The sequence below is a fragment of the Limanda limanda genome, chromosome 7 (genome assembly GCF_963576545.1).
Source record: "Limanda limanda chromosome 7, fLimLim1.1, whole genome shotgun sequence".
In the NCBI taxonomy this organism is placed as follows: Eukaryota; Metazoa; Chordata; class Actinopteri; order Pleuronectiformes; family Pleuronectidae; genus Limanda; species Limanda limanda.
In genome coordinates this window covers 9,321,285-9,348,578 of record NC_083642.1, presented here as the reverse complement: position 1 = coordinate 9,348,578, position 27,294 = coordinate 9,321,285, and the positions used below count along the sequence as shown (strand labels likewise).

Sequence of the window (27,294 nt, the reverse complement as noted above, 5' to 3'; positions counted from 1 at the left end):
GAGACTGGCACCAACAAAGGCTCCTCTGTGGCCACAGTGATGTCACTGGTTGTCAGGGACATTGACGTCTTTTCATTAACACTCTGACATTCAAGCTCAATCGGGCTGGCACATGTGAAAAAGCTGCTTCACTGCTTTTACTGCTCCAGCCACAGCAGCGTGTGGGTGGGCGACAGTATCACTAACATAAGATATATTAAGCTTTATTATTATGGTAACTGGAACTTGTGTTTAATTGTGAGGACGTTCTAGTAGTCCATTCAGTTGAAGGAGAAGTCCACCAATATTTCACACATGGTGTTTAGTTCATTAGTAATGAGGAGCACGGACCACCCTGTGTCTCTGTGGGGGGCTTTCAGACTGTAAAAAGCACAGGGAGGCTCTTCTGCATCCACCAGGAAGTATGTGGAAAGATTGGAGGAGCTCATCCAGTTTGAAAATATAAGATAAGATAAGAAGGAGTATATTGTCCCGGAGGGGAATTCACTTTCGACATGAGTGTCTGCAGTGTAAACACACAATCAAATTCATTTTTCCATGACACAATAATCAACATACAAATCTGATATTTAACAAGGGAGAAGTAACAAGAATGACCTCACTAAATGATGAAAAACAAATGTTTGTGTGTATTATTTCTCCCAATAATCATAAAAACAACCTGCTACAATCCTGTGAACTCACCATTATTGTGTTTACTTTATTTATCTTTTTCCTAAATTCTGCTGAGTAAACACATCTTTTCAGTTAAGTCAGACAAGATTTTCACTTAAACTATACTAAACTACTAAACTTAACTACTAAGTATATAGAACTAAAACTAGAAGAAAGTTGTAAGTGAATTTAATGAGATTTTCAGTAAACGTAACTTCAGACTAATAGTTATATGTACTTAACTTTTTCGAAGAGATCAGTTTACTATATATTGTTTAGGGTAAGATCAACCTATCATATTCTACAGTTGAAAAAGTACGTCAAGAAATTGAAAAGAAAAGAACATCCACTTGAATGCAACACAGTGTTAAATAATTACTTTAGTGGAACATCAGGACAGATGGTGTTAATTAAGTGTTCTTGATCTCATCTGACGCGGCTGCATCAGAGAGAAAAGGGTGGAAACCACAGATATGAATCATGCAACTTTATCTGTGCGTAAGTGGAATATTCAATAATCTCTCTTCAGTTGCAGAAGGCTACGTTACTTTATCCTAATCAACTTGACATTTTAAAGCTGAAATTACATATTTGTTCTCATGTACATCACTATAAATCACTCCTGGGCTGGGAGCAACTGCATTGTGAGCACGAAATCAAGTATTTTAGCAGCTTGTTTAAGAGCCCGTGAGTATTTCTATTGCATTTTAAATCACTGCAGTATTAATTAGACAGCGCTCGGGCCTCCAGAGCCTGGACAGGAAGTGCTGGGTGCACCGAAGGTCAACAGGGCGGCTCTCAGCGCGTGGGCGTATCACCGGGAGGCAAGGGGGGGAGAGGGGAGGAAAGGAAAAGAAATGGGAAACGGAGAAAGGCCGAGGAGGGGAGAGGGAGCAACGAGGTTTAAGCGACACAGCAGAGAACAGGCAGGGAGAGAACGAGGGTCTGCAGCTTCGGCGGGGGAGGAGGAGGAGGTGGTCGAAGTGTTTTTTGTGCAATGTGTGAAATGTGATCATGTCCTGGAGCTGTGTGCTCAGACAGCTGGGAAGTTCCCCCTGCCCCTGGCTTCCAGCTGGGAACACTCTGAGGAGACTCGGGGGCTGCAGACCATACACTCTCCTGGTTAACCCTTCATGTGCCACTGCTGCTGTGGGAGAGGAGCTATAAATAACAACACTGAAAAGGCCTTGAGTTTTAGGTTTTTTATTTATTGATTTTTAGCCAGTATGACTACCTTTACACAGACAAACCACCTCTCTCCTGCAAAACAAACAAAACACTTTCATGGGATTAATTCATCAATAATACATGAGACTTTCGTCTCGACTTTTCGTTTTTCTTTTCCTTCTTCCTCATCGTTTTTTGTTTTATAACACCCTGAAAGAAAGATTTAATATGTTTGTTTTCAATTCTGTGTAAAGGTCCCATGACTGAGCAACATGCATATGACATTTAGCTGTAATCATAATGCACATTTTTGATAAGAATACAGTACTGCATGACAATTCAAATAAATACCAACGTACAGGTGAAGTCGTTATTTCATATAAAGATATCAAACCCTCATTATGGATCAATACTGAAACACAATATGACAATATCAAGTTCGCACAGCTAATTTTATTATGACAATGCTATCTCTTCCAGCAAACAGAAAACTTTTTCTTTTTTTAAAACTGTATTTAAATTGCACTTTTTGTTTTTAGCTTCTCGTCCGTATTGGTAACTTTAACGCCTCAACAAACAAGCATTGGCTGTAATGGCACTATTCATGCTTGTTGATGCCCATTTTGTTTTCTGTTTCCTGAAAACACAAGATGCTCAAAGATGACGTAAAAAAAGATTCAAGAATAGAAAAACAAACAAACCAACAAACAAACAAAACAAATTGGACGAAAAGAAGGATAAAATGCGCCCTCTGCACATTTTTTCCACAATACTACTGATATCACATTACCTTCACCAAACAAAGCTAGAGATACGTAGATGTTTCCAATAGTACACCGATCGACCCCAACACATTTGTTCAAAAACAGGAGGCCAAAGGGATTTCGTTTGGTTCCCAAAGTTTGATAAAAACAGACAACCTCTTTTTTAATACCCCTGAATTTATTGAATGGATCACTGACCCGCAGAATTCAAAACAATTTCAGTTTTATTGAGCTAATTTCAAAACTATTACCTCACTCATGCGGAAAGGGTTGAAATTCCCTTTGCACTTATTGCTGCTCACAGTCATTTTGAACCCGAAGTCCTCACCAATGTAAAAAAAACTGAAAACATAAAAACACTAGTCTAAGATTCTCCCTTGAAACAATGAAAGGCACTATTGGTCAGAAACGAAGAACTGAAGAAACCAAAAAATCAAAAACCCCGGCACTCACACGGAGAGCCGGGGCCCGAATTACACCTTTGTAACTGACGGCTTGTCTTCTTTCTGTCTTGATTCTTTTCAACCTAAACGGTGCACCAAGATTTGGCACGATAAACAAAGAGAGAATGAAACAATTCCAATTTGGAATTTAATTGTTGCACTTGCAAAGAATTCTGAGAGTCAGTGATCCCGCTTCAGTGGAACGCCCTCGGTAGGAAGATAGGAAAAGCTTTTCACGTCGCTTGAACTTTCCCCAAAACACAACTTACCTATTTGAGTCAGAGCGTTGTCAAGTTTCATTGTGTTATTTCGAACTATTCCTAGGAATAATAAATACATGAAAAAAGCCCAGAATTTGATCACCCTGGAGTTTTTTGTAGAGAACATGGCAGTAGAACAAACACAAGAGAAAAACCAACAGCATAACATATGATGTAACAAAACAATAATAGATAATTTCATGGATAAAATCTTGAGGATGAAGCCGTAATAGCTGCTCTATGGTTTGCGAAGCCCTTACCGGAGTAAATAGTCTCTTTAATTCCGATTTTCAGCAGGACGTATATTCCTATAGTCGTGTAATCTATATACTGAATTACTCACAAACCATAGTGCTACCACGCTTTCATATTGGTTAATAATAGTCTGTTATAGTCCTATATAATGAAAGTGCACAGATTAAGAAAATAATAAACTAAAACAACAAGAAACACAAGATTGTGATTTACATAAGAAAATACCCATCTCCCCTGGCTTCTCATTGGAGGGTTAGATTAGCCAATAGCAACCTCCGGTTCAGGAGGTCGACCAGGTCATTGAACTTGTGAGAAATTGGCTTCCAGCAGCAGCACGCACAGATGAGACTAAGTATCCCATGCATCACTTTAGTGTTCAAAAGGAAGGACAGTTGATCCGACCTACAAATTTTAACAATTTTCTTATTTTTTTAGTCTTCAAGTCCAAATCGTCTACAGTGCTAATAATCCTTTAACTTTATCGGCTGTGAGAATGGATCTTGTGTCGGTGCTTCGTCGTCCGTGAGGCGCTATTGTAATTTACTGCAAAAATGAAGAAACAGATGATCAGCGTTAGAACTATTGATCAATTTAGAGCAACTGTTAACATGAGCCACACACACACACACACACAGCAAAAGGCCGGCTGTGGTTAGTCAGAGGAACAGAAGCCGACGCTAGGCAGGAGCCCCGGAGGCGAGTGATGTCATGTCAGGAGCGTTCGGGTCAAATCGACCTCGCCTATACGTTTCTGAGGAGCTGGTGTGAAAGCACATTGAACACGAGTCACCCTGCAGGTGCAGTTAGGAAGCCAACGACTCACAAGTACCACAACCTTTTCATTCATAGGACAGAGCTGAAGCCACAACCCGCCACCCGGTGTCAGAGGAGATGAGTTTTTCTCTTGTGCCATGCAAGTACATGAAAAACAGGTAATGGTTTTTTTTCTTTTACACATGCAGGCTTATTTGAAATCAGAAACTAAATGCATCATGGGTAGTGAAACTGAAAGGTGAAGTGGGCGGAGCCTGCAAACAGAGGTAGGGGCCAGACATTGATTTCAAACCAGATGGAGCAAAGTGGGGATTCATTATCGGTGAGAGAAGGGGGTTCTAGTAACAATCCCATCCTGGGGTCTATCTACTGCTCAGTGATCCCACTGAGCCTATACAAGGGGAGAGAAGGGGTCAGGGGTCAGGGGCTCGACTAATTTGAATCAATGTCCTCTGGTTGATTGTTCAACTAGTCTCTTCCTCCACAGTGAGTTTCTCCCTTAGGAAACTCATTCACTACAGTATGAGAGTCAGCTCTCAGTCGGACATCTGGCTCTCCTCACCAGCATGTCTAGCTTTTTCTTATCTCCTCGCTCCCTCTCCCAGGAGCTGGTTTACACCACGAGTAGTTCTCCCTCGACTACTCCCCGAACCTTTTCTCTGTCAGCGCAAACTGATAGAAACTGAATATATCGCACTTGTAAGTTAAGTGAATCACAAACGTAAGAGTGATTGACCTCTCAGGAGGCTGCATTAGGTTTTTTTCTCTATCTCTAACGTCCATGCTGTGTGCTGTGGCTTATGAATGCACACTCAAGCAGGGTTGACTGGGGTCGTCGTTCCATTTTCAGAGGCATAAAGGAACTCTCCTCTCTTCATATCTGAGAGGAGGGAATACTGTCGTAGGATCCTGCAAGATTATAACCTGAACATGATCATATTAAGAATATAGAGTACAATATATAGCTTAGTAGTAGTAGAAAACTTCTAATTTGATCAATCTTGCAGGATTTTCCTCACATCAACCCTGCTTTCAGCATCGTAAAGCTAACGTGTCTATGATCCACAAGAAATACATGGATTTGAACACAAGCCCCACTTGTAGTTTTTTCCTATTTGCGTAATGCTAGCTTGCGAGGGGTTAAAGCTATTGTGTGGATACTAAAACAGTACGTCGCTGTGTCCTCACTCACCAAACTGAAGACAAAAGAAATGAGCGTCCCTCCATTTGCAAAGGTTAAAAACATGACACACACATGAGGGCGCTTCATTTCAACTCTGATATACAAACAGGCAACAAAAACAAAATCAAGAACACAATGCACGTGAGGACTTTACCTGACAAAAAATACTCGGCGGGCAATTTTCACCCACAAGTCCTCATTCTATTTAAAGGGTGAGTGGTGATGCTGCAGGAGCAAGCTGCTGACAATCTACAAGAGAGAGGGTCGTTATGGCGACCGAGTGACAAGACACAGATTAGAGACGTGAGGAAAAAGTGTTTTCGTCCACATCAACACACAGAGCTCTTCAAAAACAGAGAGAGGATAGAGGGGTGGGGGGGAGAGAGAGACGGAGAAGTGAGGACAGAGTGAGCTCAAGTAGAGACACAGGACAGGACAGGGCTTTACATCAGCAGATAGATAAATATATCGAGTGTTTGGGTCGACAGGCACTTTGTTGCCGCGTGGTTGCTTGTTTTTTTTCCCCCATTTATCATCCAGAATAGATGTGGGTGCTTTTTATTGATTTGTGCTCTTCTAGGATTTGCTCCATATTTAAAAAATCATCTTTGATCAAAACTATATTGTATCTCTGTTCACAGCACTCATTATAGCATTTCAACAGAAGTAGCAACCTGAGGCACCAATCCATCGCAACGTAGTGGGTCACATGGAATAGAGAGCCCTCCTGCATCGCACCTGACACCAAATATCACTCCTCTTTTTACAATGTAGAGCCCTGCAGTACATTTGTCTTGTACCACACACAGAAACAAACAGTTCAAAAGCGTTTTTTTAGCTGCAAAGCCATGCGATTCTACCAACCCTATTGTATTGGTGTGCTACGATCACAGCTTCGAAACCATCCTGATATATAAACACCCGTGGTCACAGGTGCTCCTTATTGGCCCAAAACAATTACACCAGAAAACCCACTCGCAAGTTTTAGAATCTCGGTGTAGAATCATTTTGTGCTCCCCGTGCACGAACGCAGGGGGAGATTGCATATTTCTTTTTCTTCTTGTAAACATTTCAGAGTGACCTGATTAGACAGTGGGCAACTGGACACAGGTCAGTCCTGGGGGGGACCAGGACGGAGAGGCAGAGAGAAGAAGAGGGCTTTTATTTTGAAAGGAGCACCGATGCCAACGGACGAGCCGTAGAGCAGAGGATGTCATATTTGGTAGTAAGAGCATCAAACTGACATCCCCTTTTTACAAGTCCCCACCCCCACAATGTGTTACTGTTACCAGGCAATACACTCAGGGGGCAGAACAACCCAGCACAGAAGCGGCCGCCTTTTACATCATACGTACGGCACCACGACAGCGGAAAGAATAGACACTCCATAATATCCACAAAACCCCCAATATAACCGGGGCCCTATAATCCACATGCCATATATGTCTACTACAGTCCAAATGTCTAGTGCACCACTGTACATACATCTGCATTCCCCGAAGCGTTGACACTAGCACACACGAGCAGCCGGTTACACAGCAGTCCCTAGAGGAGCGCAGGCTGGCCAGGGAGCTAAGCGAGCGGGTGGGGCTCTTAAACACTAAGGCAGGGAGGGTTCGGCCACCAGGCGCCCCCCCCCCTCTGTACACAGCAGTCCCTTGCAGAAGCCTTGTCCGCCTCAGTCGCAGTAGATCTTGTACTTCTCGCTGCAGAAGACCACAGGGCCTCCCAGAATGCCATTGGGCACGGCGTTGTTGAGCTCTGGGCGGTTGGTGCCAGAGCAGGAGAGACTCTGACTTACGTGGGGGTGGTTGATGGCAGCGCTGGCGGCTTTGCTGCGGGCTCTCACGCGGCTGGCGGTGCCTCCACGGCGGGTCTGCTCAGTGTCGAACTCCAGGTCCTCCAGGCGCTGAGTCAGGGCCAGTTTCTGCTGGATCGCCATCCGCAGCAGCGAGTTCAGGGTCTTCTTCTCATCCTCCGCTGCAGCCAGCTGCCTCTGCATCTCATCCAGCTGGTTCACGTACTCGTCACAACTGAAAGAGACACACACAGAAAGCTGTAGAGTCAGATGTGTATTCATTCACTTTGAACTAGTGATGAAGAGTGTCAGGAAGATATATTGTCCCGTGTCACACCACTAGGGGGGACTATCACATGCAGGAATAGGAAACAGTGCAACTCAATGGAGAAAATCATTTAGGATTTAGTTTTTTTACATTAAACTATTGTAAAACTATGAATATATCACACAGACCCGAGCTGCATGTTTTCATATACTGACAGAATGACTCAATGAGTCAATAACTTTCATCATGACCTTTCCCCTGGTTGCACAGTTTTTGCCGCCACCAGGTGGAGCCCCTGAGCCACACAGAACAGATAGAGCTCCAGCTCTTTTACTCAAGGAATTCATGAGTTGTGTCAGGGCTCTTCACCATATTACTCCAACAACAAAGGTTCACAGCTCATTTTTTAAATAATTTGAGCAGATATTTTTGAAAAAACAACAATATCTCCTTATCTGTCTGTAGCTACTCTTCTCTTCACTTGTTCATAAATGATAAAACACTTCAGACCTTTGAATCTCATTACATATTTCTTGAATATGATATTCAAATACATGCTTTGGGGGTTTGTATGGCCACTGCATCAGGGTGAGACTGACATTATTGAGCAGATGAAACTTCTGTCTGTGCTCCACAACTCTATGTAGCTTGAAGCTCCTCTGAATATTATGAGCAAGATAAGAATAGATAACATAAACAAAGGATGAGAGCATTAACCCAGGGGTCACTGACAAGATCCTTTATGCGTCACCTGACCAGCCGACTGAAGACGAGTGACTGGGGGGGGCAGAGAACTGAAGATGGTGAAGAGAGGATTGTGGTTCACTGTGCTGGGTTGTAGCTGTTCACACCTGATCGCCACTTTTCCAGTTGAAGTGAGACTGTAGCACATGTTACTGGGTGCTGCACTGCGGCATTATCACCCGTCTCCCTGTGCCCTTGTGAGTGAGTGAGTGTGTGTGTGTGTGTGTGTGTGTGTGTGTGTGTGTGTCTGTGTGTGTGTGTGTGTGTGTGTGTGTGTGTGTGTGTGTGTGTGTGTGTGTGTGTGTGTGTGTGTGTGTGTGTGTGTGTGTGTGTGTGTGTGTGTGTGTGTGTGTGTGGACAGGTAGGAAACTGGGTCACCAAAATGCATTTTAGGGTTTGGGTTTCATATCTCCACCAATCCCACTTTTTCCTTTTCATTACCTTGCTCTCTCATTCATCACTCTCTCTCTCTCGCTCTCTTTCACTCTCTCTCTCTCAATCCTCTCTCCTGGCTCTTATCTTCCCTATCACTTTCCCCCCCTCCTCGCTGCTGTCTGCATCTCTCCTGCCTGCATCAGTCACTTCCTCTCTCTCCATCTTGCTCATCCCTATACCTAAAGTGTTTTGCTGACAAAGCAGTGTGAGCGACGTGGCTCAGTGTTGACGAACACACCTTTAGGAAGGGAGGGGTGTGTTGGAAAGTGTCGCCTTGATCTCCAATTGTGCAGCATTCAAAAAACATTTAGACACAGTTGAACTGGTACGTGGCCTCACCCTGCTCCCTTTAACTGTCGGGAAATAAAGTATTTACTTTATGTGAGAACGCCTCTACCTGAGGCGATGCTCCGAAAAACCACAATAACTTTCTCTTAAGTGATGGAACAGTGTATTAGAACGTCTGCAACTGTCATTTTCCCAGCAAGCAGGAGAGATCTGTTATTGTTTTGTTCTGTGGAAAGTGACTGTTTGAGCGGCTGCACTGTAAAAACAAGTAAGTTGATTAATCCCCCCAAAAAACGGCACCTTCTATATCTTTAAAGTCATTGTGTTTACCAAATAACTGCAAAAATAGATCTTCAAAGAAAAAGTCCTTTGTCTTTCTTCTTTCACGATATGAAAATGTGTTTTTGGTAAATTCAAAATGCACTAGGAACAGAGTGAAACCTGTAATTACCTCCATCAAGGGGGTGGTGCTTTCATCTGTGACTGTTTGTTTGTGTATTGGGTGGTTTGTCTTTTTTGTAACTAAAATTACACAAGCTATTTGATAGATTACCATGAAACAACTCAGGGGGCTGGATCCAGGATCTTTTTTTCTCCACTTTCTTTGACATTGTGCAATGTTTCCACATTTTCCTTGATTTCTCAGAGAATAAAAAAAGAGTAAAAGTAAAAATCCAGTTCTAGTGAATTTAAACTCTAGGCCTTGGCGGAGGTATATGTTCTGAGTGGTATTATAGTTTAAGTTCTTGTTTTGATTGAATTAAATCTTGAAGGTAGAATCTAGTCTCATAAAGTCGCAGTGACCTCAGATGTTATTGTTGTGAGTGGTGCTGCACGTGGTCCAGAGCCATGTGAACTCGGACCTTTGCCAGACCACCATGCAAACATTAACCATACCCTCCCCTCTTGTGTATGCAGTTTGATTCCCAGCGGGACACACACCCAGACAATACGGATCAGTGTTGCTTCATTAAACCCAGTATGGGGTGGGGGGCGACCTGGGTATAAGGGGGGTGGCTGGTGCTCCTGCAGACAGCTCAGCCGTTCTTGCATAGGGGGGGCGAGAGGGCGTGCATTTTTTCCCGGGAAAAAACCCCCAGAGTCTATTCTGGGGACTGGAGGGATACAATAGGAACCTTTCTGAGCTGTTGATGGGGTTTTGGGGGGCACAATGGCTGCGGGGGGCCGGGAGGCAGCCAGTCGCCTTTTGAGGAGTGAACACCATATTTGACAAAGAGAAACTATCTTTCTGTGAAGATTTACTTTAGAAAATGGCGTTTGTGGCTGCAGAAGGAATCAACTGATTGCAACATTCATGCAGACCTGGCTGGTAATCAATACTGCATTCACAACACTAACACTAACACACACAGCCTCCTCCACTCTGGTCCTGTCTGGAGCTTGATTGGTCATGGTGGTCATGGTGGGATGGATATCACGCAGAGGGGACAGGGATAAAGAAGTAATAACAGAATGGAAAGAGCAGTGATGGTGAGAAAATATAAGGAACAACAGAGGAGCAGGGTGATTGAGGGTGTGTGTGTTGGAGGAGAAAACGTGACCCGAGTTAATGGTTTGACTGTTTATCAGTATTATGCAGGAGCTGGGACATGTAGAGGCATGTCTGAGGAATGCTAGAGGCAGGAGGAGGTTACTGTTAATATGACACCAGAGACTGCAGCTGGAGACACACACACACACAAAAATACACGCACACACTTGAATAACATTCAGCTTGCTTCTCTCTTATGAAATCCTTGCAGAACGAAAAGGACGAAGCAAATCTCAAGCAACTTTATTAATCTACACTCAGGCTGCAGCGTGAGATCCCACAAAGGACTCACACAAAAACCTGCTCGTTCTTTCAGTTCCACTCTTCCTCTTTGTCCGAGACCACACATTTGTATCCGAGTACTCCACAAATCTACACACTCACAAATCCACCTTCACAGACTTTGTCAGAAAGGTGATTATCATGAAAAAAGAACAAAAGAAGAGAAGTAAAATTAGGCTCCTGTAGTGGGCTTTAACTGAACGCCTGCCCCCTTCCTCTCTTTCTTTCCCAGATAGACCAGAGGACCGGTTGTTTGGATCTGAGGAAGGATGGAAGGGGGGGACACAAAGAGGAGGGGGAGTGTGGGAAACCTCTCTAAGGCGAGTCCCCCCCTGCCTCTCAAAGAGTTCCCTGACCCAACTCTGTGCAGTAAAGGACAGAATTTACATACCAATGCGTGAATCCCTAAAAACAAACTTGTATGTAAATCACGCATGGGGCTGCAGGACGGTGGTGCTGCAGCCTGGAGAACATCATCGTCATGGGGACGAAAACACACGTGATGATGCAGGTGCTAAAGAGCAAGCTCCAATGTGTTGTCAATATCTTAAGTCTCTCTAGCAAAAGAGGCTTAAGGACAAAGACCCCTCACTATGGATTTGCGTCGTCCATATGATTCTCACACTTTCACCACACTCATGTGTTGCAAGTAGGATCGGGTTCCCTTTATAGTTTTGCATTACATCTACAGCCTCTTTTTTTGCAGTGCACCAACCACAGAGGGGTTATCCTCCTGTTAATAGCTAATTAGACATTGCTGGTATATGGAGTTACTCCAGCAAGCGTACTTCACTTCAGAGATAGGTATCGAATTACTGTATGGGTAAGATGAGGGGGTGCTGAAACTCCCACGTATTCCCCGCAGCTTCGGTAACCTTCATTCTATAAAATCATCCCCTCCTTCCTCTTTCCTCCTCCTCCTCCTCCTCCTTCCCTCTGCACAGCTTGAGCTTTTCTGTGGATTGCGGAGAAGTCTTAAATGCAGCAGGAAAGACTGTCTCAGCGTCTCAGCCATCTGGACCAGAGCCGATATTTACAGGATAAGTGAAAAAACACATCTACCAAGAGCAAAGCCACTCAGAGTGTTCTTCCACTGTGGAATAAAAAAAAAATCCAGTCTAAAATTATTATTTATCAAATTATATAGATAGATATCATCTTCTGTCGCTCGTTTTCTTACTTCTCTCAAAATTCATTCACAAACAAACAAACAGGCTGTGTATGAGCACTTAGTCTACGATGTGTTTAGTGCTGAATGTGTAATCCAGACCAAGCTGAGGTGGGATTATGCACAGAACCTTTGACCGGCTTCTCTTCAGAATCAGAAAAGATTAGCAAGTGTGTCAGCCCATCTAATACTACACACACCCACATACACAAATCAAAACACTTGTCAAAAACACGATTTAAGTGACATAAATGATACCCAGATTAAATACCTTCTGTCTGTATCAAAGCTACTAAAATCCCTTTCTGGCCGTGATTCTTAAAATCAAACAATATCCTCTTTAAGATGAAATGTACATAGAGCAACACAGACAGAGTCAACATATGGCAAACGTGGATTATATTATGATAATCTTTTTTAAGCTTACCTGGTCACATTTCCTTTGTATGATGCACATACAGTGGTTTTAGGAAGAGCACAATGTGTATTGTAATACCGCTGCACTAATCTAAAGCATTAAGGCACAGTTGGGATTCATGCCTGACCATGTGGGTGTATACAAAAATACAAAGACTGCTTATCCAGCAATCTCACTGGAAGTGTGAGGTGGGCAAACATTGAAAAAGGTTTAAAAGACATGTCAGGTGAATGTTTGTGCGACGCGAAAAGCAGGATCTTTTTTGTCCACTAGGGCAGGTGGCGGTGTGTCGCTTACCGTGTGGCGAACATGGCTCGGAGAGAGGAGAAGGTGGCGGCGTCTTCCTTCAGCGCCTTGAGCTCATTCCTCAGTTTCATCATGGTCTCGGTCACCATGGCCTTCTCGTTCTCGTACTTGCTCTTCAGATTGGTCAGGGCGACTTCAGCTGTCTGTGGGTGGACGAGAGGGATAAGAAAGGTCAGAGCAGCTGGAAGACGCCAGGGGTGTAGTAGTTCCTGTTTTAGGATGACTACCTCTGTTAATAAGGAACATATGACCTATTTCTTTTTTGTCACGTGCAAGTCGTTAAACTAGCCCTGTGCCCTTTATAGCTACTATTGTTAGCTGCTCTTGTGAAAATCAAAGGTGGGTGGTTTATGACGGGCTTTCATGTTGGTGCTCTAATGGTCAGTGAGTAACCACACACATACTTTAAAGAGCTGCTGGAGCAACTGCACACACACTGAGCCTCTGTGTTATGGCTCGTTGTTCTTTGGGAGGCTGTTCCTCAAACCTAAACACAGACTCTCCGGGCAGCTGACACCGTGGAGGCTGCTCTCCACACCAGTGCTTGTTACTGATCTTGTCTGCGGCACATTTGCTGCAGCAGCTGAATCGACCTGAAATAGCTGAGACTTTTGTCGTCTGTCTCTGTCTTTGAAGGGAATCGGACAAATGTTTGGCAGTGATACCCTGTTGGTCCAAAGATATGTTGAATGTGTGAAAGACACAAGAACCAACTGACCTGCTTGTTGGCCTTGAGGACAGTCCTCAGGGTGGCAATCTGCTCCCGCTTGGTGCTGAGCAGAGATTTCAATTTGAGGATCTCCTGCATGCAGGCCTCCTTGTCCTTGTCGGCCACCGTGCCGAGCTCCAGAGAGGCCGACCTCTGCCGCGACAGGTCGCTGGTGCGGTCCACGGCAAGCTGCAGGTGCTTGATCTGGTCCCTGATGATGGCCACCAGATTGTAGATGTTCATAGGCTCGCGTCGGGAGTCGGATACAGGAGAAGTCAGGGGGGAGAGCGATGAAGGGTCGCTGAGGTCAGTCCTACTGGGCTCGGGGAAGAGGCCCTTGGTGAGCAGGATGGGGGAGCGGCGGCCGCGGCCCTCTGGGCTGCTCCGACCGCCCTTACCTTGCTTGTAGAAGTCGAGCATGACGCGGTTGGGCGTCTCGTTGTTGCACATGCAGACGTGGTTGTAGAGGGTGGCCAGTTCTTCACTGAAGGTGACCAGCTCATCCTGGGCCACACTCAGGCTGCCTTGGGACTCACCCGCCACGTCGCTTATCTGGAGATACAGATACAAGAATCAGTTAGCCGCGATTTTGTTTCAGAGTGGTTATGAAAACACCAACATCCAACATTTAGGATGACGTCAATATCAAGCACAACAGCCCACCTTGCGAAGCTCCTTCTCTAGCTTGTTCTTCTCATTCTTCTCTGCCTGACTGGTCTTCTCCAAAGTCCCCAGCTTGGCTCCCAGTGTTGTGACGTCGTTCTCCAGACGGGTGCGCTCCTCATCGTACCGCGACTGACAGGCCTGGTACTCTGCCTTCAGAGTCTTCAGTTCCTCCTTCAGCTCCCCTGCCTCGGACACAGCAACCTGGCAAGGAAAGATCGATTGTGACGTATAAATAAACCCAATCTGATTTGCTCTGACTTAACTTGATTTTATGTGAATTATCTGTCAATTTACAGCGTAATCTAACAGTCTGCGCCGTTCGTTCTCTACTACCGGGGGACAATTACCTTGTACTTGCACTCCAGGATCTCAGGTCCGTTGATGTCCACCTCGTAGTAGTCTCCGTCTTCGTTGCTGTCTCGTTCCTTCTCGTTGTCCAAAGCGGACTGGCGCTCCTTGTTTGCCTGGAGCTTGCGGATGGTGCTGAGGTTCTCTGTGAGGAGGTTGACCTTCTCCTGATGCTCTGACAAAGCACCGTTGGCCTGCTCTAGCTGCTTTTGGGATTCCTGCAGGTTGGACATCAGGTTGACTTTCTCACGCTCCATCTGTGACAAGGAACCACACACAAAGAGCACAGACATGTGAGGCCTTTCTCAGGTTATTGCACAAATCTAATTTCACATTTTATTTCTTGGTAACTAGATATCGGAGGCGTTCTTGCTTTGAACTTCACAGATCAAACTGAATCAGTGGATTATCTGTCATGTGGTAACTCTGGCCACCATCAGGCTTGTGCTGCCAAGGTATGTGATGCTCATTGCTCAGTGGCTCAGCATCACAGTCAGGTTGACCTTGACGATTTGCTGGCTTAGACACGAGGAGGCTCATCTTTCACACATACACATAGTTGTGCTGATTTAAGCACTGAGCTATTTCAGAAGGCAGATCTGTAAATAATATTACAGTGTCACGGTCACTCTCATCTTCATTACTGCAGAATATAAAATGAGGAGTCATTTCAAGAAGAGATCGCAAATTTCAATACACAGGTTTTATTGTCTTAAGAATATGATAAATCAGCCACTGATCCGTTCACATATTTACAAGTTTAACACCCTAACAACCATTACATTCCTCTAAAATCCATTCTGGATGAAGCTATAGATTCCCAGGGACTGCTCAGGTGATAACAGAGGAATCCAGGTCTGGGGTGGATCCCTGAGAACCAAATCAATAGAAATTGTTTAGGTAGAGGGGCAGCAGAGTACGGCTGAATGAGTAAAGGAAGCTTTCTGTTTCCTGTGCTCTGATCTTGTCAGGAATCTGTGGAATGACTTGGCAGAAGGCTCCAGCAGGCAGTGTGACACGCTGCCGGCTCATATCAAACATGAGGCTTTGTCGCAGTCCGCCTGCTTCACCAGAACAAAGGTCAGGTCATGAACCAAAACAGTGATCATAGCAAGGCAGCACCAAGGTAACCTCAAGTTCACACGTTAATCCAGCAACCATGTTTATGTGTGGTGAAGGGAGATGGAGGAGAAAAATCCATAATCCTCTAAACAATCATTATCAACAGGTTCCCAGTACTTTTTTGGTAACCATGGTGCCCAGTCAGGCGTAACCGCGGACTCGTGGGGTGATGAGCAAGCAGATGGCAGGTCCTCCGGTGCCACCACCCGCTGTCTGGCGGCCCAGTCGAGCCTGGAGGGTGTGTGTGTCTCCCTGGATTAACTTTGCCATAAGGGGATTTAGATCCCTGCACCAGCCTGAGTCAGGATGGAACCCAAACACTGACTCACTCCCTCCTTCAGACACTCCTGCAACTTACTCAAATGAGTAAGTTGAGTTATTCAGTGTTAACTACTGACGACCTGATGTGTTTTAAGAACAACAAAGTATTTAAGGTATGATAAAAATGATCTAAGGCTTCTCACCAATCTATTAGAACATGAAAATAAAGTCTAGGGGAATGGTTTAGGTCATTAATTTCTATTTGACTCTCATTAGCCGCCTATTGTTTCTCTCTTTACTGCTGAAACACATATTTTACATCACAGTCCCAACAAGTTCTTTGATTTATTGATTGTTTCTTGTCTGTGAATGGATGGTGATTATTTACTGGGAGCTACTCTGGAGTGCACTGTCAACACACAAACAACGGTGATGAGACAAACCTGTATCATCTGCTGTTTGAGCTTCTGGATCTCCGAGATGTTAAGTTCGCTCAGCAGGTCATCCACGAGGCTGGGAATAGGACAGAACAACTCGTCCATGGGCGTGGAGCCGCGGTTGTTCTCAGCGATAGAGTTGGCCAGTTTGATGAAGCCGTTCTCGTAACCCTGGAGAGCCTCGTCGTTGTTGGGCTCGGTGCCGGCATCGTCACTGAACTTCAGGCCATCCAGAGAGATGCTCAGTGGGCTAAAGGGAAAATGAGTGAACAATGTGTTATTTAGTGTTTAATAGACCGGATGCTGCAGCTGAGGGAACACCATGTTTGTGCTCTGTTCACCTGTGGTACAGACTGTCTCCGATGTTCATGTAGTGGGAAAGCTCTTTCCTCAGGGACGCTTTTAGCTCACGCTCAGTCTTGATGGTCTCCAGGGCCTCCCCTAGCTGACGCTCAGCGATCTCTTTCAGGCGGATGGCATCCTCCAGTTGGCTGTTCAGGAACTGAGTGTCCTCCTCCAGACGACGGATCTCGTGCTTCAAACCCTCAAACTCCACCTGGACAGAGGAGGGGGGGAAGAGGAGGAGAAGGAGACACTTTAATATGTCCGTATCAAATACAACTAGGTGCAGCACAAATGACAATGAGCTTGTCAGGCTGTATTACAAACCCTGAATGACATTCAAGACAATGTTAATTCGGAAAATATCCAATTAATTTGCGATCTAATTAGTTTTAAGTTGATTGGATTTGGGGATCTTTAATATATTGTTCAACTAAGGAGCCGCTTTTGTTTCAGTCCCCTTATGATGAAAAAATAATCCAGCTCGACGGGGGCATACAGAGAGAATTAACAGCTCAAGCATAAAAGCCCCCCATCATATGGAAATGTCCTACTTGGAAATTCATCTGCTTCGTTTTTTGCAGATCTGCAAAGTGTGTTTTTCCCCTCTCAGCTCATTTAAATAAACTGTGTGTTTTGTACCATGAAGTATTTGAATCTGTGGCTTGAACAGGGATAGCTGCTAAAGGGACAAATAAGCTAATTATCTCTTTACTGTACGGGAGGATGTTTATTATCGTAATTGAATCTGCACATTAAGGGGCTTGTGTTACTTTTTAGCAGTCTAATCAGTACAATAGAGACAGAGCTGGTGTGAGGGAGGTGGAGTCCCTGTGGGGCTACCAAGATTCTGTAGGATAGTATACATGTTTATGAAAAATAATAGGCTGTGATGCCTGAAGCAACCGGTGTATTAATAGCCTGATGATGATGACAACCAGCCAAGCAGCGATATTAAGAAAGGGGATGTTCTGCTTTCCTTCTCCTCCCCCACCCGCTTCTCCTTTTTCTCCCCGTTTTGCATGACCGAGACTTGCAGCACTGCTCTGTCCTCACCTGGCTCTGCTTGAGCACGGAGACCTGCTTCTGCAGCGAGATGTTCTCCTCCTCCAGCTCGGTGTAGTCCTGCAGCAGACGAGAATCCCGGAACTTGTACTCCTTGATGTCATCCCGCAGCTGATTCCTCTGCAGCTCCACCATCTGGCTGTTCTGTGGGGTCAAAGGAGAGGGAGAGCTGTGAAACACTATTTCAATCTAGGTTGAGAGCAACCCAGTCTAGACGGCGATTGATTGGCTTTTCTTGTTTTACTGTGATGGTTATGTCACGTCGACTCGTAAACACTCTAAATCTAGCAAGATAAGAAAGCGCGTCCATCTGGTGGAACCCGCCATGTGTGTGTTTGGTGTGTGAGCCGGTCCGTGTCTGAGAGGGAGGTGCCAGGTGTCTCTCCGGGCAGTAGGCCACAAGTGTGCTTGCCAGCCAGCCATCATGACACCAATGAGACAGAGACCTAATTTTCTATCCCATGATGCAATCTATTCAATGGCGACAGAGCACTTCCACAGTCTAATTTTCTAAGGAGGCAAGAGATTAGGGTTGATTCTCCGTAAAAGAGGATACAAGGACTAATCAGCACAAATTACGGACTTGTAGAAATTTGGAATTCAAATCAATCTGAAATTTCTGACCACACATTCATCGTTTGAAAGTTTGAAACTGAACCAAAATGTGAAACGTTTGCAGTTATTACAAACCAGCTCTAGTACTGAAAGTGCACTTGGCCCTCTCCTGCTGCTCAGGCATCATTAATTATATAAAAGGTGAGGGAGGTAAAGAGACAAGCCCTTCCCCCACTCGCAGACACTGTCACAAACCGATAGCCAGAAGGATCCGATCAGCCCAACTGAGCCACCTGTGTCCTCACTCCTCGATCTATTGCCCTGTTTAACCCTCTGCTCTCTTCTTTCGGGGTCTGACGCCATCCTCTCATCCCTGCATGCTGGCTCATAACCGCTCCCACATCCCAAAAAACAGGAGAGTCCCGCAGGACATTTTAATGAAAGGATTAAAGCTCTGAAGTAAAGGGATACTCGCTGAAGGAGGGTGGGCCTCTCAGTCTTATTGAACTGAGTGAACGAACATACGTGTGTGTCTGTGTGTGTGTAATATGAGAAAGAGATGGGTCGGCCTGGGGAATAGATCTCTGTGTTCAGCAGTGTCTGAACTGACCTTGAATGTTCATGTGTGCAAGCGGGTGTGAAACTTTTAGAGTGTGTGTGCCCCACAGTCTGTCCTCATGAATCCAATGCTCCCATCACACTCTTTGTGTTATTATGTGTAGATTTACATGTGCGAGACAAGAAGAGTGTCTGTATCGTGGTTAGGATTTGCATGTGTGTGTTTGTCACTCCCAATCCCCTGCCAGGTGGCCCCTCCCTCTCATACCGTCGCCACGTGGCCCCATCACAATCCCTGCTCCCGCTCTGCGATCATTTCAACCAGCGCAGGAATCAAATCCTGTATTCTCTCTCATATCGGCGCTGCCTCCAGACTGAATACACATCGGTGATATTACTCATTGAAATACAGTGGGTATGAGCTGGTGGAGACAGGTGCTCTGATGGTTAGAAACACCTTTACGATAACTGGGTCAGCGGTTTGATCCCTTTACCTGTGATGTGCTCAGACAGCGAACTTAAACAGATAGATTTGCTTGACACCCACTTTTCATAAGTGAGCTTTAACAGTAAACAGCAATAATTCAAATTCTGTGAGATCTAACAAATGTGACTCGGGAGACTTGCGCAACAAGAATGCAATCTGTTTTTGTTACTCTCTCTGTAATTGGAATTTACTCCCTCATTTTACAAAGAGTAGAATGCTCCAAAAAATTTTTCTGAACCCCCGCTGATGAAGAGTACACAGTTCTCATTTGCTCTGGGTAATAATTAATTGCTATGAGCGGTGCTGAGTCGATGCTGACGTTTGAAGGTGCATTAATATTCATCAGGGTTGTGCGCATGTGTAATGAGTGTGGGCGTCTCTGCGGAGTGAAGGCACTGATGTTGGTGCATTACTGAATAATGTATGAGCTGACAATACAGATCAGTCCTGCCTCTAAGCCTCTATACAGTTGTCCGGACTTGTGGGATTTAAAGCAAAAATTTAATGACGAGCTGGAATCAGTGACAGATTAATCGAACTACATGTATACAATTATATTTAAGACATGTTTAACATAATCTCATCAGTGGAGTCATCTGTTGTTTTTAACTCTGTGCCAGCTGCTGGGTGAGGTCTCTTCCGGGTCTGGGTTATGATGATGTGCCTCAGCTGGAGGGTCAGTGCCATTTGGTCCCGATGAATACAGGCCAGCACTGAGACTGATTAAGTTCTGCCTCCAATCTGATTACAATGCACAGGCAGGGTTTTGACCTTTCACCTTTTTTCCACATCCTCCACCGCAGTGCACCCCTCACAGACGGGGGGAGGTTACACTGTCCTGCTGCCTCACAGATTCGACTTAATTCACCATAGGTTGTCGCGGCCATGTGTGCTCCTGTGTGTGTGTAATAACATTTAATCATGCATGGGAGATGCACTTCTGGGAAAATAAATCATGATGACGATGATGATGATTAATGTGTGTGTGTGTGTGTTGCTGGTTAGAGACCGGGGTGGGGTGTGATATTCTGGAGGCCGTCCTAGGTCCCACTTGTCAGTGTCAGCCTCTCAGTGTGAGGCCTTTAATGGATATAGGCCTGTGTGTGGTTTGTGATTACCCCCTGCCTGCTGTCACTGCAGGTGACGTCTGGACAGCTGCTTGAAAAAACACACACACCACACACACACACACAGCTTCCATGCAGAGCGGGTGGCATTGAATACAACAGGCTGTTCTCCCTCACTCTAAACTTACAGGATAGGCAATTGTAGGCATGGTATCTGAGATGTTTGAAAGCATAGTGAAGCATGTAAGACAAGGCAATGTACATGTTTATAGTTTATTTAGTAGTTTTCTGCTCTAATGAAGTCTCTCTTGATGATGCAGTGCTGCAAAATTGCCACTTTTGCACATTTCTGTGGGTCAGAGCTTCTTCTAACTGTATGAACTCTTACTTTCATCTCTTAAGCTTTCTTCTCACCAGTAAACCACTTCTGACAGCACAGTGCTGCTGAGCCTGCTTAAATCTCACAGAGGCTCGGAGTAATTTCTCAATGTGTTTGAGCTGCTATAACCTACGACTTCTATGGCAAACGGCTCAATTACTTATAGAGCCACAGGCTTAGCACAAATATAGATTAGGAATGTTTTAATGCTTTGTTCAAGGCTCTGCAGCTTCATAACTCCAGATGAATCCAGCTTGCATTTCTGCCAAATCCATATTTACTGCATTCTTACTTCTTGGATTGCTTCCCTTAAAAGTGTCTTCCAGACTCCCAGATGGCAAAAGACTGAATATTTGTATCCTCTTTCTGTCCGTCTTACTCCACTGACCTCCATTTCACTCCCCATCCTCCATAAAATGCACTTTTTTACGAATTACAATTCCTGCAAAGTGCAGAGTGGCTCCCAGATGGCATGACACCAAGTGCACCCCAGCTCAATACTGTTTTTTAACCCAACCCCACCTCCCTGCTCTCCCGTGTCAGTGTGTCACTGTGCTTTTAGAGGCTGTGTATCAGTCACAGTTGAATTCCTTCTTCATACTCAGCTTTGGTTCCATCATATCAACCCATCAGATGAAAAGAAGTGGAAAGGAACAGCCCTGTTCACCTCTGCTTGTAGATCCTTCGTGATATTGTGCTGTGGAAAGCACTTTCTAAAGAATTTTTAAAAAAAGAACTTTTAACTGTCCTGTAGGGCTCTGCAGCACATCAAGGTCACGCCAACCCACGTTAAATCTAACTCTGCAAAGCCTAACCCATCTCAGGATTACCTTCAGGAGAGACAAGAAATGAATCACAGAAGCAGCGAAGCTCAACCCCCACAGTGTAGCTTTAGACAGAGCAAAGGAATAATGACGCTCAGGGGCCTATTGCTGCTGTCAGAGCCGAGAATGCGGATGAGAGCAGATCTGCTTTTATCCTCCTCTCCTCTGCCAGTGATTGTCATTCTATTCAGCGCCCCCAGACTCCATTAGGGGGAGAAAACACCATCAAGGTCACACGTTTCAATGAGACAATTACAAAATAAAAAAGTGAAAGGAAAAATGTGACTGTGCGATGGATGGTGCGTTGCCCACAGTGTGTGATGGCTGAAAAGCCCAGAGTGAAAGTGTGCCCACATGCACTTAACGGTGAATTAGTGATTTTGAGGTCACATGGATGGAAGTGGAGAAATATACACGTGAATATGTTTAAACCCATTAGTGGAAGTCAGTGTCTAGTTGAGCCAGGCTGATGCATCAGTTGGCTGAAAACGAGCCTTTCATAGACATAAAGCTAAGGTTTATGGTTAAACTGTAAAATATCCAGCCTCAGTTACATATCTATGTCATAAGGTTTCAAGAGAACAATTAGGAATTAAAATGTACCAATTTTTTACATAACAACTAATATATCGGTGTAGGAAATGTTTCATTCCCTTGATATCGACCGCCAGAAATCCACATCGTCAGGCTCTAGTGTGCAGGCCTGTTTGCGTGTGTGTTCTTGATTTATTAGGATTCATTGATCGGGCATAGAAAACCTCTTTGGTGCTGTGACCACGGGCCAGGGGCTTAAATTCAGAACGGCACGTTTTTCAGAGCTTTGTTTAAGCTGATACAAAAGAGATAAACATTATTAGGAATAAATGGAAAATCCCTTTAAATGTATTTTAGCGACTCACACTCTTAAGGGCTAAAAATAGCCGAAGTGAGAGATTGGGTGATGGTGGGCAGCGAGCAGATAAAGCAGATAACATCTGGACGGTTTAGTGAAGGTCACAGTTCATCTGAAACACCAGCAGTAACAATTTCTCCCGTATAAATTCAAACCGACGGTGCATGGAGAATATTTTTTCACACCTCTTCTCTTCCTCTGCTCATTATAGTCCTTGTTCATTTCAGTTTGTCCTCTTCCTTCGAGACTTTTCTCCACTTGTCTCTCCTCACTGCTCCCTTCCCCCCCGACACCCACAGGACAGGAGGAGATCTGTCTCTTAATGTCACAAGAAATAATAACGCTCTCGACACCAACACCCCAGAGCCCCGAGGACTCCTGTTACATTACCCTCACATCAGACGATAATAAGAGAGAAGAAGAAAGAGGTTGGATCTTCTTACCACTCAACTCTGACCTTTCAATGATCAAGGTGAAGCGTCAGCGCCGCAGTGGCAACTCAAATCCTGTCCTCACGTCAGTCTGATCTACTGCTTCATCACTGAAAAACTGCAGCCCTGCACTTCAATTTCTCCTGGAGGCAATAACAACAATGGCCGTCCTCACAATGAGCTTAAACCATCTGCCTCCCTTTTAACCTATTAAACTCATCCCATCAATACAGACACCTTCCCTCTCCAAATCCCCCAATTCTCTCTCAGGTGTTTAATCCAACCAATAGAAGCAGCACTTCAATCAAGCTGCAGCCACTGTGTCAATGAGGCGGAATAACTCATAGTGTTTAACATGTGAATGGCTACGACATCATGGTGATGGACAAAAACCACAATGCAATAATTTAAGTGCCTGTGAGCATTAAATGGTCTGAGCAAATGAAGGATGAGTCAGTTACTGTGTCAACACTGCATCCCAGCTGTCTGCATGTGGAACTCATCTGAAAAACTATTCGTCTTGTCAGCTTTACCCTTGGTATGTGCATTGTTAGGGGTACAAGAAAGTGCAGTACACACAATACTTTCAATTTGTATAAACTTTAAATTAACAGATGACCAGCGCTCTAGCAGCAGGTAGGACTCATCAACTTCTGACAACGGCAACGAAAACTGATTCTCTAGTTCAGGGTTTTACCTACTGACAAGTTTCAACGAACTTGTGCGGCAGCAGTGGTGCAGCTACAGGGTCCCGTATCCAGTCTTTACCTGTCGCAACTCAATTTCTGTGGGTCACTTTTACAGTATCAGAAATAAAGCCGCAACCAGCATCACCCCAGGCATACCAAACATCCCATTTCAAACAGGCAGGTTGAGAACGGGCACTGCACTGATGATTTCAATCTACAAAGGAAGTACAGCAATGAATCATGTCCTGATGCGGAGTTGGAAACAGATTCCTTTTTCTATATTTGTGTAAATAGCCTGACTAAAGTACACAAATAACATTTCTCATCATTTCTATCTTCGGCTTTGCTTAATATACCAGCGATCAATGGGGATCCCCATTCTGTGAGGATAATGGCAGCCATCACTGTGGGCACATTCCTCTCCAGACGGCAGATTGAATTTAATGAAGTCACGCCTATTAGAGTGCGCCTCCTTACAATGTTACAGGCTCTTTGTGGAGGTTTAATCCTGTAGACTGCACCATAGCAGTGAAATATGTCTTATCAGTGCTTGGGGGCGAACATTCGAGACTCTGGCACGAGAAACAGCCCGGTAGGGTTTAAACTCGACACATTTAACCAGCTGAAATGATGTTACTAAATGGTTGTGAATGCACTGATCTGTGTTCAGAGACAAAAGCCATTTCACACCAAGTGAAGCTTCCCTATCTGCGGAATTACGCCACTTTCTTCTGATTGACTTGCCAGCACTAACAGCTATAGTGCTGCTGTTAAAGCTCTCAGGCTAAACAAATCATTACTTTATGGAGGAACCTTGTAAATATGCAGGGCCGAGCACACAAGGCAACAGTTACAGCCCAACTGTCAGATGCATTCCGTGATGAAATTGAGTCAAAGAAAAACAGCACAATCATCCACCGCGGGTGTTGAATTTACTCTCATTAAGCTTCTCTCCTTCTTTAACGGACCATCAGCCGTCTTCTCATTCTCTTCCACCGCTCTCGTCGTCTCCTAGTGCCTCATTCTCCTCCTCCGTCCTCTCCCAGCCTGAGCTTTTGGGCTAATTTGAAACCCTGGAGACAAAGACCTCTTTCAGACCCGTCAGTCTGGTCACAATGCCAGCCTCAGTGCCCAGGCTCCCTCCGTTTGCCTGCCACACACGCTCCTCCTAGCACCCACAGAAGTTCCATTAGAAGGGTGCCATTATCTCCCATACATGGGGTGATTTACACTTCGGCATCGTTTATTCAGCCAATTACAGCTGGCAACGACCAGGCAGGGTATTTATGAGACTGGCACCTGCAGACAGGCCATCATGCAGGCCACCCGTGAAACACCCGCTTACACCAATAACGCTGAAGATCAGGGAAACACTGACACACACACACATAAATATATAAGTATATATATATATGTACATAACAGCAGGTGGGAGATTAAGTAAGCATCATGTCTTTTTTTTTTTAAGTAATCAACTTGTGTTCTATTTCCAAAACATGTCTGGTGATATTTGTCTTCCATAAAGCCAAACTAAAACCAACTTGGATTCAGGGCTGAGCAGCAGCTGACCTAATTATAGTGGAATTTGGAGCTTTCCGGAACTTAAGTTGTTGTGAGGGACATGTCTTCAAGCCCGTTTCACTAATCTCAGTAAGAAATGCCGCTGACATCTGTTTCCAGCAGTGACTCAGAACACAGCAGTCACTCCTGCAGCTGTAAGCCCAAAGACTCACTCAGCAGGGGGAAGGACCTTTCGTCCCCCTTTTACCAATTACACTGGAATTACCAACTTGACCTGCAAAACAGAAGACTCAGCTAAATCTGCCGTGCACACACACGGCAAGATTTGCAGTACTGATGGGTTTAAGTACTGCACAGCAGGGGCATTATACAGAGGGGAGGGAACAGGGGCCAAGAAAGAGGCAAAATATTGTACGACTTTTCCCGATAAAAAAATAAAAATCAAATATAGGGAGGGTATTGTTGGTTTTTGAATGGAGACGTGGGTATAGAATGAATATAGCAAAATGTATCTGACTGAACACAGAGATGCAGTTACTAAAGTGTTTGCACCAAAGAATTCCTGCACAAAATACATATGTGATGCAACAATCAAGATACAGAGAAATTCCAATCACACAGCTACGTGGAGCTGAGTGTCAAATGAAGTTAAATCTAGCATTAGTCTGGTCTGCTCCTTCTCTCTTAATATAATCCTAACCTTCAAACAAGTTACTACTTCAATTGCCCCCTCTTTATTATTCCAGCCTTTACTCTGCTGTCAAGGGAGCATAGACCAGTGCATCAAAGGTGAGAGGCTCCCAGCGCTCCCTCGTCAGACTGTGTTCATCTTTTCTTTCCACCTCTTCATGTCTCTCAGTATTTGTATCGAAGCCGGCGTCCCCAGAGCTCCGTACATCCCCCAGTCAGCGAGATTGCAACTTGTGCTGCTGCTGCTTAATTCAATCTCCAAATCTCCTCATCACAAGTTCCATCACGCACCACCCTGCCTGCTCGGCCCACTGGCAAAGAGGCTCGACCCACACTCTGCACTTCACTGGTGCCTCTTCTAATGAGGTCAATTAGCTGTGAGTATATGGAAATGGCAGCAGCGAGCGAGGTCAGACATTGTCCAAAGTGGGGCGCAGACAACAGAGGTTTGCATTATGACAGTTGTGAGCAAAATACTGACATATGTAAAGGGTGTGGGTTGGCTTGGATGAAGTTGTGCTTCAGTCAAACAGAACAGAACAGGGCTTGTCTGAGGTGGAGTGTTTTTGTCACTAATGTCACAACTTGAGGGACAGGTTCACCCGAACTTAAGTCGAGCCAATACGCATAAGCACGACATTGTCTTTTTGCTAAATGAAAACATTCCCATGGTCTCAGTGTTTTTCCTCTTTCGTGTGATTATCACTCCACCCTCCATCACAATAAGCTGTGAGGAACATCACATTAAGCTTGAAGGCAAGGTGTTGCTTTAATCAGCCAGGAATCTGTTCTAGAGTTATTAGTCTCGTCTTAACATGTCAAAAACAGATCAGGTGCTGGCTCTTCAATCACACCCTAATAAAGGCCTGAACAACAACACTGAACCTACAACAGAGGTGGATGAATGTAGGTGCAGTTATTACTTTATAAAGGACTGTCGCACCAGACTCTGAGGTCAAGGATGAGTCCTTACTCTTCATTTGAAACATCTTTGCACCCAGCAAACAAATAAAAGTAAAGTATTCCTTGGGTTCCTGATCGGCTCTTCAGTAAATTTGGCTTTATAAATACCTCAGCTGCCAGCTAAAAGGTAGAACAACATTGCCCCCCCATTCCATGTTTGAATTATTGACACCGAACCACGAGACAGAGTACAGTCCCAAAACTACTGCATGGAACAGGTTGAATAAAATCAGCTTTTGTCAGGTTTTCGGGAGCCTAAGACCTAAAAAAACACACGATAGCATGAACAAACCTGTTGTTCTCAGACGCTAGAGGCAAACAAGAGCACAAGACACAGCACTTCCCTTAAACTCTGAAGTGAGTTCATTTTCAAAGTACTGATGTCTTCTGATGAATAATCTTTGAAGCTCATTTACCAGGCCCTTTTGTGTTGATGCTTCCAATATCCTACATGCTTGTTGCTTGCTGTGTTGGCATCCCTTTTTAAATCTTACATTTAAAATCCTTTCACAACTTGGCACAGACATAT

At 44.6% G+C, this 27,294-nt stretch overlaps 1 protein-coding gene across 1 annotated transcript in view; it reads right to left on the bottom strand.

Moving 5' to 3' along the window:
* Window positions 1–1,858: 1,858 nt before the first annotated feature.
* Window positions 1,859–27,294, bottom strand: part of LOC133004846 (protein bicaudal D homolog 2-like) — a 43,091-nt gene continuing 17,655 nt past the window's right edge. The window contains exons 3-10 of the mRNA XM_061074377.1: window positions 17,701–17,853; window positions 16,644–16,858; window positions 16,309–16,552; window positions 14,482–14,739; window positions 14,132–14,335; window positions 13,478–14,020; window positions 12,751–12,902; window positions 1,859–7,533 (exon numbers count right to left, since the gene is read on the bottom strand). Coding sequence (XP_060930360.1) covers window positions 7,179–7,533; window positions 12,751–12,902; window positions 13,478–14,020; window positions 14,132–14,335; window positions 14,482–14,739; window positions 16,309–16,552; window positions 16,644–16,858; window positions 17,701–17,853 — 2,124 coding nt within the window. The 3' untranslated portion in view covers window positions 1,859–7,178. The remainder of the gene's footprint in view (window positions 7,534–12,750; window positions 12,903–13,477; window positions 14,021–14,131; window positions 14,336–14,481; window positions 14,740–16,308; window positions 16,553–16,643; window positions 16,859–17,700; window positions 17,854–27,294) is intronic.